General features: G+C 42.9%; 1 protein-coding gene across 3 annotated transcripts; it reads right to left on the bottom strand.

The window, feature by feature from the left end:
• Nucleotides 1-4,650: 4,650 nt before the first annotated feature.
• SAP30L (SAP30 like) lies at nucleotides 4,651-17,529 on the bottom strand. Of its 3 annotated transcripts, XR_004376370.2 has the most exons (5): nucleotides 16,727-17,495; nucleotides 15,194-15,316; nucleotides 13,016-13,114; nucleotides 8,882-10,361; nucleotides 4,651-4,998 (listed from the first exon to the last, which is right to left on the bottom strand). XR_004376370.2 is itself a non-coding variant. In XM_032799554.2 (4 exons), the coding sequence occupies exons 1-4, from the start codon at nucleotides 16,910-16,912 to the stop codon at nucleotides 10,233-10,235; spliced, it is 537 nt and encodes a 178-aa protein (XP_032655445.1). In that variant the 5' UTR covers nucleotides 16,913-17,529; the 3' UTR covers nucleotides 4,651-10,232. The 3 variants fall into 3 exon arrangements, 2 of the variants coding, with proteins under 2 accessions (XP_032655445.1, XP_032655446.1); XM_032799554.2 differs by having other exon boundaries at nucleotides 4,651-10,361; nucleotides 16,727-17,529; XM_032799555.2 differs by lacking the exon at nucleotides 13,016-13,114 and having other exon boundaries at nucleotides 4,651-10,361; nucleotides 16,727-17,169.

Here is a 17,529-nt window from a genome sequence, read left to right as displayed (position 1 = left end):
CAGCAAAAAGATGTGTTAGGGTAGGACTGGAACGAAGCAGAGGCAGGGGGGAGGAGCTGGTGGCACAGCAAGTGGTGGGAAGAACTCCCAGGTAGCCTGGAGAAAGGGGGGAAGATGAGCAGGAGAAGTTTCCAGAAGGGATTTACAGAAGAGTAGCTAACAAGGAATGGATTCAGTTGTCCCACCACAATGAGGCCTCACCTCTGGGGGTTATCAATTTGCTGTGACCGGCAAGGCAGTTTAGCATCTTGCCCTTTTCCTCCATTGATCTCAAAGCATGTGACAGTCTCCATGTTACAGGTGGGAAAACAGGCACAGAGAGAAGGGGCATGCCCAGGGGCACTCAGCTGGTCAATGGCAGAGGCAGGACTAGAATTGCAGGTCTCCAAAATGCCAGTCCAGTGCCCTCTGCATCTTAGGGCGTTTAACCCTACTAGCACTAATAGAAATGCCAGTTTGAAATTTCATTAGGCAGGTAGGTTATTTAGCTGCATGAGCATACCCAGCTGCTGGATCCTGGGGCTACTGGTCCTCCAGCACAAATCAACAGCAACCAGGAAAGATTTGAACAGAGCCTACTGGAGTTTGCACTTGGGCTAGCAGACTCTGCAGAGCTAGCGGCCCTGCTCCTGTAATGGCAAAGCAGAGCTGTGAGGTTACTTCTTGTGGGGCCCGTTTCTCCCCCAGCCCCCATGCAGAGGGTGGCTGGGATGCATGAAGGCTCGGTGTTGGCTCCCCAGCATTCTCCCCACTCCCCCCTCTCCAGTGCACTATGGGTACAAGGAGGGCTGGGCCCTTGCATTTCCTGACTGCAGTGATGTGTACTTTGGAAAGCAGCACCAAGCAGAGGTTGCGATTGCTCAGGGCTCACCACCAGGGTGATGGGCTGCTGGCTTCCTTCCCTCTGGCCAGGCAAGACAGTTGGCAAAACTCAGACTCAAAAAAGAATTTACATGCAAGCTGCTGCAAGAGCTTTGGACACAAACCACCTCTTTCTCCCCACCCCCCCCTTTAGTTAGGGGCTGGCTGAGCCAAGGTGGCAAGACAAAGAGGATACCCAGATGACTTTCATAAGCACTGCCCATTTGAATCCTCTCAGGGGTTTGTTACTTCATGCTACCCTGTTCAGGTCCTCAGTGCTGCCCCAGTCGCAAGGGTACCTGAGCTCCCGATGTCTTACAGGATGGTCTCGGATCATTTGGATCAAGCCAGACATAGCACATCAAGGGGTAATGGTTGTAGCCTCAGCCCACGGCAAGAGAAAGAGCTAACCCAGCTATGACAGTCCCAACCCTCTGGCATAGGATTTGGTGCCCTTTGGTAAAACCAACTTGCACTGCTCCAGCCCTTGAGCTCACAGACAGTGAAGTTTCACACTCCAGCGGGCTTGGAGGGCACCTCCTGCATTCGCCTTACTTCTCTCCTCTTTATACAGGTCCCTTCTTCACTGTGTGGTCAATCTATCCCTATGGCCTACGCTGGAAGTTTTGTTTCCACCTTGACCCTCTCTATCTATGCTGCTGCATTGACCACATAAAGCCTCCAGGGACATATGCAGGAGGCACGCCCTGGAAAACAGTTTTCAAATAAAGCTATTCTAGGGGTTCCTGTTACTTCTGGAAGAAGCCAGTCCTACCTGCTGGGATAATAGAGACATGGTATCCGCTTCAGCTCTTGGACAAGTGAGATTAAGTGCTGGCAAGGCTGGTTAGTCATCACTTATTACATGCATTGGATAGAAAAATAAAATAAAATAAAGGAACAGCTGAGGCTGTTACTAAATACCCAGCCTGTTTGATAATGGACGGAGTCTATAAAACACAAAACCATTAAATCCCCATTTACATTTTTCTCCACTCCGCTGATCTGCCCTTTGTAATGGAGAGGCAGAGAGAATCAAAGCCTGGTTTATATCAAACTTTGTGGAAAGGGTGGGGGAAAGACTCCAGCACAGTGCAGAGTATTGTACATGTTCAATTTCATTCTCAACCCGGCAGTATAAAAAACAACCCCTTCTTTATGATATCCACATCCCCTAATACAGCATAATCCCACTTCCTGTATCTGACAAGTACAACCAGCTCAGAGTGAGGAGCCATCTTTGTGACAGGAATATGGCGCGAGTCCCAAGAACAGCTGTGGATAGTATTCTCTCTGCAATCAGCAAATGACCTCATCAGCAGTGGAGCTGCAGCTGACTGAGCATTTTCTGCTTAAATCTAGTCATCTCTGTTATTTAAGTTTCAGAGTAGCAGCCGTGTTAGTTTGTATCCGCAAAAAGAACAGGAGTACTTGTGGCACCTTAGAGATTAACAAATTTATAGGAGCACAAGCTTTCGTGGCCTACAGCTCGCTTCCTACTATATTTTCCACTGCATGCACCCGATGAAGAGATACACACACACACACACAAAGAACATGAAACAATGGGTATATGGTAACCATGTATGGTACCACCCATTGTTTCATGTTCTCTGTGTGTATCGATCTATCTTCCTACTGTATTTTCCACTGCATGCATCCGATGAAGTGGGCTGTAGCCCACGAAAGCGTATGCTCCAATAAATTTGTTCGTCTCTAAGGTGCCACAAGTACTCCTGTTCTTTGTGTGTTATTTAGGTAACACTGCCGCCCTATGGTGACAGGGAGGATAAAGTGGAACAGTGGTTCTAAGTTTCTATCTAATCTGATGCTCACGCAAGATTCCAAGCTTGCATGTGAAGAAAAGGTGGTGACCCTCTCTAGGTTCTGAGCTCGCTCTTTCCCATGTTTTCTTTCAGGGAGTCAGGATGAAGACGCACTAATCTGTGTGTCTATTATTATTTGTATTCGCATCATGCCTATGAGCCCCAGTCACAGACCAGGGCCTCAGTGTGAGAGGCTGTTTATACAGCGCCTGCCCCCTGGTGACTGCACTATACCATGCGTTAGCATTCGTGCCCTTCTTCCACTGGGCGCGGAGCTTTTGCAACTGCTGTGGCTGATGACCCCAGTTTTGCAGATTTTGGAATGTAGATACCACAGCTTAATTTTTAATTAAATTAAGAAATCATATCCACCATGGCGATGCAATGTATCGTGCCCACAAGCGCTGGTGAAGAGGTAGGTGATGGGTAATGTTATACTATGCTCTGAACATTTAGACAAATCGCAACACTCAGTTCCACGCCTGCTTCTGTCACTGACTCACTGAAACTCTGGGCTTGCAAAAGTGATGCAGACACATTGTAAGTGTAATTTACGAGGATACATCGCACTGATGCAGTGCAGCTACGCTGGGGGCTGTAGCAGTGTAATTAGGACAGTGCAAACCACCTCTGTGCCACACAAAACCACAGAATAACCAGAGTTTTTGAGATGTCACAGTCTCTTTCCTAACAAAAAAACAAGAATAATCACTACTTCACAGGAGTATTTGTTAAATAATATTTGTAAAGCACTTTGCATCTCTCACAGGCTAGCGGTGGCTAAGCATTAACAACTCTTTGTTGATGCTACAACTCTGGCCAGTGCTCCCTAGCTGTGAAAAACCCTAGGACTGGATGAAGTAAGAGTGAAATGGGAAGAAAGTTTGATGGGATGAATGGGAAAGCTCCGAACAGAGATACAGAACACTTCAGGGAGGAGGGAGGAGAAAACGAACAACTTTCCAGATCCAGCTAATTCTCCCTTAGAATCTGGGGGGGCTGCACCCCACCATTTCTCTGGATCTGCACACTATAAAGATTGACACTCACCTTTCCTCTGGCCAACACTCCGTTTAAAAATGGACCCAAGCAGATGGTGCGTAGGAGGACCATTTAGAGTATTCTTCAAAATGACAACAAGCATGGTGCTACAACAGGCACATAGGACTCAGTCACAAAATAAGAATGAATCAAATGGAAAACAGTGGATTTTACTGGCTGGCTGACTATAGCAGGGAGAATCCCCCATGATGGAAGGTACATGATCCTCTGAATAGAAGACTTACGAGGCTGTCCAAGTGAATGCATCTTATTTAATAAAAGTTTTCTTTACGTACCATTGGGAACATTTCTTGGCTTATACCAGGGGTAGGTAACCTACGGCACGTGTGCCGAAGGCAGCACACAAGCTGATTTTCAGCAACACTCACACTACCTGGGTCCTGGCCACCGGTCCGGGGGGCTCTGCATTTTAACTCTAAATTTTAGATGAAGCTTCTTAAACATTTTAAAGACCTTATTTACTTTACATACAACAATAGTTTAGTTATATATTATAGACTTATAGAAAGAGACCTTCTAAAAACATTAAAATGTATTACTGGCACGTGAAACCTTAAATTAGAGTGAATGAACAGACTCGGCACAGCACTTCTGCAAGGTTGCTGACCCCTGGCTTATACCCACTATGCTACAAGAGGCCTTATGTCAGAGGAACTACTCCTCCAGCTAAGCTATTTGACACAGGGGGATAGCACTTTTCCTCGCCCCTCTATTTCCCCTCCCATCTCCGCAATACTGAGTCCTGGGAATAAAAAGTCAGCACTGGGAATCAAAGTGAACCCCGGTGTCCTGTGTGGCAGTGAGAAGCACATCTTTCTAAATCATCCCAGGAACCAAATCTCCTAAGCCAGTCACTGGTAGTGAATCCCATTCAGAGAGGCAAACGGAGGGAATGTGGGGCTTGTTGCTAGATAGATCATTTATTACAAGTGAAACTCAGGCATTTATATCTTTCTCTCACAGTACAGAGTTAAAGTCTCATAGATGGTGGGAGCAGAACATTTTCTACATCTCAGAGAAAATTATACAGTTTCACTATAAGTTACTAGAGTTACACTGACAGTACACAGCTCTCTTACATCAGCAAAAATACAAGCTATTCAAAACATTTGGCATAAGATCAGCACAACATATGGGAGGCTGTAACGAAAGGGGGAATGATTGTTTTTTTTCTCCCAGTAAGCCTGGTACAGGAGTAAAAGGATTTTCTTTTCAAAGTTACCTGATGTGTGTCCTCTTGGTGTTCTGGCTGTGGAATGGGACAAGACAGGATGGGTGAAGACAACAAATGAAAGGCAAAAACGCAAACCTCTTTCTTTTAAAAACAACACTGGAAATCTATTAAGTCAGAGACCCTAAGAACCTATTGCAACCTATTTTATACATCAGACCTGATTGTAAGTGAAATTCAGCATTTAAGGCAAGAGCCCTCCCATTCCATGAACACTATTTAATTACTGTCAAACAGAGCTGTGGGTAATGGGTAACGTGGAAGTGAGAGCAGGGGTTTGTTGCAGAAGTGAATGGACTATCTGGTGCTGTTAGAATCCCATTTACAATGAGAAAGCAGAAACTGCAAACTGAACTTTACCACCTCTCTTATGCTTGATAAGCCCTAACTGACATGAAGAAACAATAATCAAAATGATCAATCAACAATGTTCTATTGTCTCTCCATGATGGGCCATTTAGTGAATCCACTGTGCAGTAAAATGGCTCCCACCTAAAAGTTTAATGTTCCCTAATCTCAATAGTTTGAACTTTAAAGAGAAAGCAATGCTAGGTCACTGCAGGAGTAAGAATGGTTTGCTGTTTGAAACAAACGATTTTGGTTAAGTCCCCCTCCATTTACCTACCATGATTTCCCACTGGTATTTACATTAGAACCTACCGACAGAAGTAAAGTGCATGGCTCACCCTTTCTCCTCTCCACTGCATGTGTGTTTGGCATAAAACACTCATTGCAAAATGTAACACTGGTTAGGTGACTTCCTTCACACACACATTTTTAAAAAGCCCATTTAGCTGGGTTTTCATTTGGACCATGTCCTATTTGGACTTCTCTTTGCTATGCTACCTAGCCTGAAATATGTTTGCTGTGGGTTACTTTGGCTCTAGATTTCATAGCTTGATTAGATAAGAAGCCATCCTACTGACATGTCTGACTTTCAAATGCCAGACAGGTTTTTTTGGTTGAGCTACACATCAAAAGAGCCTCCAACTTTTCTTAGAGGCACGTCTGCAGGTACCAGAGAATTAGGTAAAGTCAGCACAACCTTTATCCTCCACTTCTCTGAATCTTTGGATATGTATACATCACAGCAGTTAGAATGGCACAGCGATGGTGCTGCAGTTCTGCTGTCTGTAGCACTCTAGAGTAGATGCCTCCGACATTGACGGGAAGGGCTTTTACCATTGATGTAGGAAATTCATCTCTTGGAGAGACGGTAGCTAGATTGACGGAAAGAATTCTTCTGGTGATCTAGCTGTGTCTACAGCAGAGTTAGGTTGACCTAACTATGTTGCACAGGACATTACATTTTTCACAGTCCTGAGCGATATAGCTAGATTGTCCTAAATTTTTAATCAAGCTTTAATATCCAAAGTTTCTAGCAAAACAAACATTAAACATTACTGCAACAGTTTGCTCAAGATATGCAGTATTCAAGATACAGAGACAAAACTAGGCCTTGACAGATGAACACAGAACGTCTAAGGACAAAGTGCCTCCAAAATTCTTGCCTGCTTTATCAGCTGCGCTTTCCAGTCATCACAATGCCACTGCCTCCAATTTAGTCCTATCACAGTACACTTCAAATTCTCTTGCTTTTTACTTCACTGAGCCCAAGGCATGAAAAAGGTCAGTGATTTTTTTCTTCCCTTACAAATACTAGTGACCAGCATAGGACCACTACACAGGATGAAATTAACCCACTGAAGAAGCCTGCAGGAGGGACTCTGAGTTCCATCCTAAGGGCTTAGGGTCTGATCCAAACCCTAATGAAGTTGACAGGAGTCTTTAATTGGATTAGGTTCTTATGTGGACAGGAGGGTTTCCTATAGGGCCTTCTGCACAGGATGAATTGTTCCAAGTCTGTGGGTAGAAATGATCTACTACTACTAATGTTTGCGCATCATGGTTCAGTCAGACAGCATTTAAGTCCCATCTGTGAAATGCAAATTCTAAAAGTATCAAGGTAAAAACGTACACCTTGTGTGAATGAACCGTGTCAATCAAAGCAATTCTGCTCTCCTGCACCTTAAACCCCGAAATGCAGAAAAATTCTGCTACCTCAGCTTTCACACCTCTGGAGGCTCAAAAAAATATTTGCTGTTGAGTATTTAAAAAACGTTGGACAGTATCATTAATTGGCATGCAGCATAATCAAGTACACACAGTGGCATTACATAGAACAATTGCATTGTTGCATTTCTGGTTATTAAAATCTAAATGCTCTGAGAGCCATAGGCACTCTGAACATGGCTATTGCTGCTGAATTGACATGTAATGTCAGTTTCTAGCATGGGGAGTCACATGAGTGACCAGTCCCTCCACCAAGACACTTGCTCTCATGATCAAGGCTTGTTACTCTAGCTGAGTTGAGAACAAGAGAATAAGGCATCTCCAAGTGTTTATAAGGCAATGGAATCCAAGGGATCTGAAAACCAAAGATTCCTCTGCTTCTTTGGTGTCCCTCCTCCAACCTCTCTACCTTATAAACTCCTGCTAATGGCTGGTAAACATCTTTCCATTACCACACCTTAGAATGAGATTATTTTTTTTTTTTTAAAGTATAACTGCTTAAGTGAAACCAACATACTTTTTATATCAATCGATTAGCTCACAAAAATGTCCTGAATCCCACCTCTGCACAAAAACATTCCAGTGAATACACCTGAACAGATGGAACCTGCCACCGTATTTCTTTTGCAAAGAATCTATTTGCTGCTGAGCGGCTAAAACATTGCAACAAATTATTTGCTCTTAAAAAAAAAAAAACAACCCATCACCACATAAATTCCATTTTTTACAATTCTGGTCTGGAAGTCAGGATGAGGCATAACCTACTCCTAACTTGAAGACAGATTTTTCCTTAATCACTCTCCTCTGGCTGCATGCATACAAACTCTGCAGTTAATCACGCAGTCAGAGAACGTACCTTCTAAGCATCTGTCATGAATTATATAAATCAGATCAACTGAGTGATACCGGGTTTTTATTTCATCCTTCCAATAAGGAAGGGACCAGAATAATGGAGACTCTTAAACATTCAAGAAATATTGATGCAAGACATTTGCTTACCATTCCATACACTCCTTCACTGCTTGTGTCAAAGCCCCTTAGGATATGTCTCTATTGCAATTAGACACCTGTGGCTGGCCAATGCCAGCTGACTCCCAAGAGACTGTTTAATTGCAGATGTTTGGGGCTTGGGCCTCACTAGGGCCCCGGCTCCAGCCCAAGCTCGAATGGCTATATGGCAATTAAATAGCTCCCTAGCCCTAGCCCCATGAGCGTGAGTCAGCTGGCATGGGCCAGCCACAGGTTTTTAACTGAAGGGTAGACATATCCTCTGATCTAAATAGCAAAAGGTTCTTTAAATTCATACTGGAGTCTGTGAGGACACTTAAAACAATCCACATCCTTCAGAGATGCATCAGATTAAAATGGAATATCCCTAGCACTAGAAGTATTTTCTGCACGACATGGGACTTATTAAAAAGGCTGAAGTTTCTTGAATATCCATTTGGAATACAAGCAAACACTTGAAAGCTTTGTAAATAAACTCAGTTTGCTTAGAGTGGTGACCTTAATTATCTTAACGGACACTTTGGGAAAGCTTAAGATTTCAAGAAGTTGTTGTATGACTGTCTGACTTGCACAATAAGCATTACATACAATATTGAGCTGTGTCTCATGTTTAGCTATTCAAAGCTATAGCCGGTTTCTGCTTGTTCAAACCCACAATTGAACAAATCTAACCTAAGTTCTTCACTGTTCACTTTGCTGCTCAAGGCCTGTGTGCATATGCGCTCATCAAGTGGAGTCTTGGCATCTCAGAACAGAATAAAAAGACTAAAAAGTTAAAACAGCAGGGGCGCGGACTGGTGTTTTAAATCACAAAGGTTACCTTGAATTGGATTTGAGGTCATTGGAAAATGACAGGTCACAACCCTCTTTAGGCTCCCTTTGCCAATTTTGTTTAGGCTGTGAAGGAACACCTTGGCTTGAAATGACAAAAAAAATGAGTGATTTTAACTTTGCTTATTTTCAAAGTAAAGTAATCACAAAGGACAACTGTGCCAGTCTATGATCAGCATTATTCCTAGGAAACGTAAATTAAATGCTTATGAAAGGTGAGTGCTTTTTGACTCTGTCCATGCCAAAAACAGTTCAGATGCAGATGCTGTTCAGATATTGCATACACTCCTGTTAGTACACTGGTGACATATCTATTGCTCCTAGAATGGTTTATCTGAAACTGGGACTGGAAGTCGGACCAATCTGTGCGCCAGTTTTGTGATGTGGACCTGCTGAAGACCAGATTGAGAATAAAATCACTTGTGTGACTTATACTTGATCTGACCCAGAATAAAAGCTCATGCCATAAGCCATTGCTTCACCTATCCCCCTGAGCCTAAAATTCAAGAGAGACAACAGACTTATGTAAATTAATTGGGGCATTTTAACATGATCAAACCAGTGAATTAATTCACAATATTTGCCTAAATGCCACATATTTCCTCAAATGTCATAAGTTCAGAAAATGCAGATGTTCTCAAATGCTTAAAACAATTCAATTAAATAATGAGTTTTTAAATAAGGTGAAGCAGATGAAAAGGCTGGCAATATCAGTTTGGTTTCCGTATAATATGACGTGAGAAATTCATTTTCAAACCAATCAAATAGCATTCACTGAGTGGATTTGGTGAATTGTAGCATTCATTCACAGAAGTCTGGGACTTGTAGCACTGACTCAGAAAAAGGTGGAATGTGTTCAGGTTGTGAGCAAGCTTCAGACAGACTTCTGACCCATGCACCTTGATTCTGAATTATAACTCCACCGCTGTTCCAGTCCTGAGTCAAAGTGTGCTGCATGGCGATTTGGTGATGCAGAAAGAATGAGGCCACTGAATTCTTTTTACTTGTCACCTAAATCACATTCAGAAGCAGGCTTCCAGAAGTACTTTAACACACTACATCAATGAACTCCAAAGCCACGGAATCCTACTGATATCTTTAGTTCTTCCTATGATCTTTATTCCTTCATTCCAAGGTTGGCTTTGACTGGGAAGTAAATCTTCTTAGGCATGTTGGATGCATGTTTTCATAGTCCTGACCAAGAGTTTCTATGTCATTCTCACACACCACATTTAAAACAAATTTACAATATAGTTTAATAGCCTTTAGAAGCTTAAAATGCATGACACCACCTGTTCCTTCAATATTATGCTTATTCTTATCCAAAGTCCAACTCATCTTCATTCTAGTTGCTTGCTGCTTTCTGATTTCTGGTCCAGCCTGCTCTTGTTGCTCTTTACCATGTAGATGAAGTAAGCAAGTGTCTCCTTCTCGTTCACAGGGATATTTCTGAAGTGGCGGCTAATAGTCTAAACATTAAAAAAAAAAAAAAAAAAAAAGGCAAATTCTTGAATTAAATGCAGAAATAAGCAGAACTAGTTTGGTCTTTGTTCACCCTGACATTGATTTAAGTCTGTCAAGTAAAACACACTTATGCAAATATGCACTGATTTGGTCAGTCCTCATTTATCCCTTCACTGTAGCTAGAATGTGCATATGAGCAGAGAGTTGTCTTGCTAAATCAACAATTTCAGCAGCCAATTCAGAGGTGGAATTTGGAAGCCAGGTAGTCCTGCTTTCCTAGGAAAGCATTACAACAAGCTAGTTTATTATTTAGCAGTAGAAACCATCCCCCCGATCCATTCCGTGCCAAGTTCGCTTGGAGAGAGTTTCCCCACAACTCAGTATTTTAAAGCAGGGTGAAGGAAAGCTATCGCCAAGCCATCCAAAAGAGACAGAGACTTGGCAATGTAAACAATGCAGCTTCAACGGACCTTTGTCCACATTAAAACATGTTGGGGAAGCTTTCAAAGGAGATCCACAACAGAAAAAAAAGCTAGGTCTGCTACCTCAAACTTTGGTAGAAACCCTGGACAGTTAGGTTGCTTTTCTCATCCAAAGGATAAATCTAATGTAAAAAGGGTCTTGTTGGAGCAGGATTAGGAGATGTGCTTTCCCCTATGGTGGAAACATCTCTTTCAGTACCCAACACAACTCCAGAATTGGTTTTTGATGCAGGCTGAACAATATGAATCACTCCAAGAAGACTTATGGAAGTTTGAGTTTTCCTTACGGTGGGTTAGAAGCAGATGTCTAAGAGCCTCAGGCAGAAGTGATTCAAGCATGGGAGCTGGACGAGGATCCAGCGTAGGGTCAAAGCTGCTCAAACTTCACAGGAAATCTGGGAAGTGTGTGACAATTTTAAGTTAGGCTCCCCTTAAGGTTAATCTCTGCTTGCATAATAGTTTTGCTGGGCATACTACTGTAAATGTGCTTCAGTACACAGCACTTGCCAACAAGAGGGAGTTGAAAGACTGCTTACTAGTTAGGTAGAACACTACAAATACATGATATACCAATGAGGATCTAGATCCCACCCTTCACCTTGTTACGGCAGGCCATACACTGTACAACATCATCAACATTCCTTCTGTACTCCACTCTGAAAATGAGCAACAAAACATTTTACAAAGCTGCCAGAACTTTGGGTGCTGTATGGTGGTTAAGAGTCCAGGGCCTGCAAGAAACACACAGTGCAATTTCCGCAGAGGTAAGGTTAACCTGATGAGAGTAGAGCTTCCCTAGGAATATGTTCAAGTGAAATCGGGGCAGGAGCAGGGGTTTTATAACATTGGCCTGAAGCAGAACTGCCTTGAACATTAGAATATCTGTTAAGAACCCTACATCTATCTGCAGCACTGCTTGTATAAAAGAGCTACCCAAACTCTTGTCTCAAGTGGAGGACTGAAGGAGACAAAATGGCTTATTAAGAACATAAGAACGGCCATACTAGGTCAGACCAATGGTCCATCTAACCTGGTATTGTGTCTTCTGACAGCAGTCAATGCCAGGTGCTTCAGAAGGCATGAACAGAACAGGCAACCACTGAGCGAGCCATTCGGTCACCTACCCCCAGCTTCTGGCAGTCAGAGGCTTGGGACACCCAGAGCATGGGGTTGCACCCCTGACCATCTTGGCTAATAGCCACTGATGTACCTACCATCCATGAATGTACCTAATTATTTTTTAACCCAGTTTTACTTTTGACTTTCATGACATCCCCTGGCAATGAGTTACACAGGTTAACTGTGTGTTATGTGAAAAAGTACTTCCTTCTGTTTGTTTTAAGCCTGCTGCCTATTAATTTCATTGGGTGACCCTTAGTTCTTGTGGTATGTGAAGGACTAAGTAACACTTCCTTATTCATTTTGTCCATGCCATTCATGCTTTTATAGTCCTCTATCACATCCCATCATAGCCATCTCTTTTCCAAGCTGAAAAGTCCCAGTCTTATTCATCTCTCCTCATAGGCAACCTTAATAATTTTTGTTGCTCTTCTTTGTACTTCTTCCAATTCTAATTTATCTTTTCTGAGATGGGGCAACCAGAACTGCATGCAGTATTCAACATATGAGAGTACTATGGAAATATATAGTGGTGTTATGATATTTTCTGTCTTATCTATCCCTTTTCTAATGGCTCCTAACATTGTTCGCTTTTTTGACTGCCGCTGCACCCCAAGCAGATGTTGGTCTAACGAAAGATTACCTTGCCCTCTTTGTCTCTGTTAGAACATGTGTCAGGAGTTTGGTTTTATAGCTGCCATCAACTAATAACTTGAAAACTGGTAAATACACAAGACAATAGGAGAATCCATTTCCTAATTCTACTCACTCTGCCATCATTAATCATTCACTTTTTAATGAAATAGCAGGATGGGAAGAAAGGAGTACAAACAACAACTACTGCGAAATGTTCCTCAGGATCCTTCTCATAGGAAGGAGAATATGCTTATAGCCTTCTCCTGGGGCAATTCACTGGAAACCAGCAGCAGAGCATCTGGTATGTACTAGTGATAGAGTCAGTGCACCCACTAGTGTCCAGAAAATGTATGTCAGGTTGGGGGAGCAAAAAATACATTTTTTTTCTGTTATAAAAAGCAACTCCCCACACCCTCGCTTACTTCTGCTAGCTGAGCCTTATTGAGGCCAGGCCTGGTCTGTAACTTGTAATGTCTTTTGTACCGTCTCAGCGTGTTCACTTGCAGCTGGAACAGGTCAACCTGGAAAACAGATGCAGGATGAGTGGGGTGCAGATGTATCTGAGGAGAGTATCTCAAACTGGCACTTACTAACTCAACAGGACGGCTCTGCCTGTATTCAGAGCCGCATATGCTTGCTTTAGTGACAAATACATGTCTATTTTTTATTCTTGTTAATGCTGCAGAGCCAAAACAGTCTCAGGGGAGAGAAATTCTGTTCTGGCTCATACACCACCACAGAACTGTTAGCCAATTTCCAGCTGTAAGGTCAAATTTTGCTCTCAATTACACCTCTGCATCCTCAGCAATCCTTTCACTTGTAAAGGGAGTGAATCTGATAAGCAGGTCATTTATATACAAAGAGTCCCCCAGTGCCATTTTTACAGAGTTGTTTTTCAGAGAACCACACTAAGAATTAGAGAGTTACAAACAGAAATCACACTCATTGCCATTCCCCCAGTGGTTCCCACAGAATTTAGAAACTTGTGGCTGAATACCATCTTATTACCCACTGAGCAAAGGGCTCGTGTCACAAACTGTTGGATTTCAGGGCACTGTGAAGCAATGAACTCAACCAGGGATATTTCAAAATCTAAACGTACAATTTCTACAGAGTGAATGTGAGAAAAAACTGCACAAAGGGCAGTCAGAAAGTGTGCACTTCAACAACAGACCACATGAAGGGAACTTTAAATGTAAATTGCAAAACTCCTTCTTATGTTTTAAATTCTGTGTTGAATGTCACTTAACTTTTGCTATCCGCAGCATATGACACAGAAATTTAGTTTTGTTACTGATGTTTTAGGAACTCTGATGTCCTGCCAGCTGGATTAACGAAGCAACTTTCTATTATGTCAGGTGTGAGAAACACCACTAAAACAATGAGCCAGCCCAGAAGGATTCTGTTAAGTAATTACTTCATTTATTATTGTACCACACTAAAAGTGTGCTCAATGCCCAAAAAAGTACAAATAATACCACCAGTAGATCTCAAAGCATTCTACAAGGAGGTCAGTTTCAAAACCCCATTTTACAGACGGGGAAACTGAGGAATAGGGAAATTAGATTAAATAAGATAATGTTGCTCTTGTCTTAAAGATTTTATCATTTATTTGTTTCATGGTTTGAGAAATATTATTAAATAATGCTACACTGGGATGTAAAAAATATTGTACATATTTCAAAACGGCATAACATCTTTGAATATTGTTTAGTTAAGCCCACATACCATAGTGGAGATTCTGAAAGAATGATGTATGCTGGGTTGTGGCACCAATCAGGAATCATGCCATAGGACTTGATGTGCATTAATTTTTTATTTTGGAATAGTATATATGCTGACTACCCCCTTACTTGTTGTTTAGGCATTCTCTATTAGAATTGGATGAAATTTTTCAACTGAATAATAAATTTGCTGAAAAATGTAGTCTCAGGACAAATGAAACTATTCACGGTTTTTGGTCAAATTCAGTATATTTTAAAAAAAATGTAAAAATTTTGTTTTGAAATTTGGATAGATTTGTTTCTTAAAAAGCACTAAAAACAAAAGCAAATTAGTTTAGGGTCTAATGAAACATTTTGTTTGACCCAAAACCAATTATTTTCATTTTTGTTTTAGCAAGAAAAAAGAAAAAAACAAACACACACACACACACCACATTTCTGTTCAAAACAAAATTAGTTTTAAATTTATTTATTTAGCTGGGTTGGCCACTGAATTGAAAAATCAATTATTTTCTCAGTTCTACTCCCTGAATATAAAATTGTAGGCTTGGCCTTCTTTTCCACAAATCTTTGCAATTCCCCTTTTATAGAAAGTTCTAAGTGGACACGTATATAGAAGAAATCTAAGAAAGCCAGGAACTGGGTCATCCCAGGGTGATGATAGAAAATGCAATATGCTCACGAAACAAAAATCAGAAAAATCTCCCTCAATATAAAAATTATTCCTGAAGACACTGTTACTTCCATAAGAATTTAGACAAAGTTTCAATTTCAGTGAAAGAAAAACATTCTTCGCAGCTATATGAAAGTGCTCAAATGTCCCTATTTCATAGATTTGGCAATAGCAGCCAACATTCGCTTGTGTAAGACACTTACCTCTGGGACATCCATCTCATGCTCAGGAGAGTCTCCCCCATCATCGCTAGTTTTCCTCTTCCTTTTGTTTCGCACACTCTGAATGAAATTCTTGTGGAAATCACAAATGTACAGATGCCTTACCTAAGAGTAAAAAGTGAGGAAAAAGCAACCAGAGTAGTTATTGTATAAAAAAAACCCGTATGAGAGTACGATTATAAAGAAACAATACACAGTGCTAACGAGGCCAATTCAATTAAGGTGGAAGTGGCCTATTCTCAACAGTGGATTACTTTTGTAGTGCTAACAAGGCCAATGCAATATAGGTGGATCATAATTGAATTCGCCTTGTTAGCACTGACCCCACAGCTTGGTAAGGCAACTCATATATATATACACACACACACTGCTTACTGTATTTTTCACTCCATGCATCTGATGAAGTGGGTTTTAACCTAAGAAAGCTTATGCCCAAATAAATTTGTTAGTCCCTAAGGTGCCACAAGGTCACCTGGTTCTTTTTGCTGATACAGACTAACATGACTACCATTCTGAAACTTTTAAATAGAAACTTTCTCCATAAAGATATGGCTGCTGAGCTCAAATGTATCTTCCACCCAGCGAGAGACTCATTCATAGGCTTGACTGACAGATGTCACTTAGCATTATCATTAATTGGCTGGCAGCAGATAAGCCTGCTGGATGCCAACCAATAAAAAAGCTTGTAATTTTTTTCATTTAAAAATGATTGCATCAACTGTTCAGTTATGTGTGACAGTTTTTAAATTACTGCCTCGAGGGAACAGTTTGAAGCTTTATTAATGTAAATGTCTCCCAACTGGTTGGGATCTGCGGAATTAAAGTTACCTCTTTAGTAATGACAGCATTCTCAAGCACCTAAGTGGTACTACTGCCTCCAAAACTAAGAGAAAGCGGCCTTTTCTCTATCCTTCCACACAACATGCTCAACAGAATGCAAGATGCTTCTCCCCTAGCATGTATCATCTGGACATCCTTTTAAATCTCTCACTACTTGACTAGCTCTACTTCTCACTTAATCACCAGTTGCTCTCTCTCTCTCCCTCTCCTTCCAGAGCTTTTCTCTGTCCTCTACTTCTTTTATGACATTAGTAGTTATATTATTTAAATCTGTAAAATCGGTTGGAATAAAGCCTGCAAAATAAGGCTTTATTCACATTAGGTATACCATACACACACTACTATTCCTATTCCTTTGAGAGAGGGAAAGAACCCTAGCCTCGTCAATCTGGTGGCTTAAACGTTGCCAATGTGGCTTCAACAAACACAACTTTACTGTTCAACACATGATGTCTATCTTCAGTTTGGTCCCAACTGCCACGCAATGTCAGGTGTAACTGCAGGCTGGTACCAAACTGTTGCATAAGGCTCCTGTGCACTGTAAAGCAGATGCTGGGTTCCACCCCAGAAGAGACCACACTGCAGTGGTCCATGAAGTTGGCAGAGTGCTGCAGAAGCCTTCGGGCTACAGAAAGGCAAGGCTACCACCGGATTCATAGCCAGGCTGCAACTTACACTTTTGTCAATGTCCAGCTTGAGCTTCTTCTGGGAGATGCTCTTCTGGATCCTCTTGCTGAAGGAGGCATTGCCGGCCGGGCGGACACAGCGGTCCCCGTCATCAATCAGGCAGCAGCTCTGGCCGTAAAAGGGGGCAGCGGGGGGCCCATCCCGGCTGTCCTCCTCGGTGCTGAAACCATTCATCGCCCAGTCCAGCCAGGAAAGTAATGTCAGGGAGATACCCGATGCCTCCCAACGACTGAGACTGTGATCCTGGCAATGAGAGCGCCTCTAACACCCAGCGCCCCACCCCACCACGGGAGCCCCTAGAAACTACCGACGGGGCCAAGCACCCGGGGCCCCTAGAAACTCCCGGCACCGTCCCAGCCGCCGCCCCCCCTGCCACAGGGGCCCCTAGAAACTCCCGGCACCGTCCCAGCCCCCGGGGCCCCTAGAAACTCCCAGCACCATCCCAGCCCCCCCACAGGGGCCCCCGGAAACTGCCGACAGGGCCCAGTCCCCCCACAGGGGCCCCTAGAGACACCCGACACCCCTTATCCCAGGGGCCCCCAGAAACTCTCAACGTCCCCTAGAGACGCCCGTCAGCGTCCCCGGGTCGCCCCAGGGGCCCCTAGAAACTACCACCTGGGTCGCCCCGTGAAGGGTCCCTAGACGCCCCGGGCCCCAGCTGGGCGAGGAGCCGGCGAGCGCCCCCAGGCTCTGCCGCCGGCTACCGGAGGCGGCGCTGCCGCAGAGCGGAGGCCAGGCCGGGGCAGGCCCCGAAGCGCCACCGCCGCTGGGACCCCGCACACAAAAAACCT

Source organism: Chelonoidis abingdonii, chromosome 7, assembly GCF_003597395.2.
Source record: "Chelonoidis abingdonii isolate Lonesome George chromosome 7, CheloAbing_2.0, whole genome shotgun sequence".
NCBI lineage: Eukaryota > Metazoa > Chordata > Testudines > Testudinidae > Chelonoidis > Chelonoidis abingdonii.
Note: the sequence above shows the minus strand (reverse complement) of the source record. Positions and strands in the feature narration are given on the sequence as shown.

Coding starts and splice junctions, on each gene's coding strand:
- SAP30L (XM_032799554.2), bottom strand. CDS start 16,912: ATGAATGGTTTCAGCACCGAGGAGGACAGCCGGGATGGGCCCCCCGCT. Junction 15,317..16,726: donor AGCTGGACATTGACAAAAGT/GTAAGTTGCAGC, acceptor TTTTACTCTTAG/GTAAGGCATCTGTACATTTG. Junction 13,115..15,193: donor ATGAGATGGATGTCCCAGAG/GTAAGTGTCTTA, acceptor TCTGTTTTCCAG/GTTGACCTGTTCCAGCTGCA.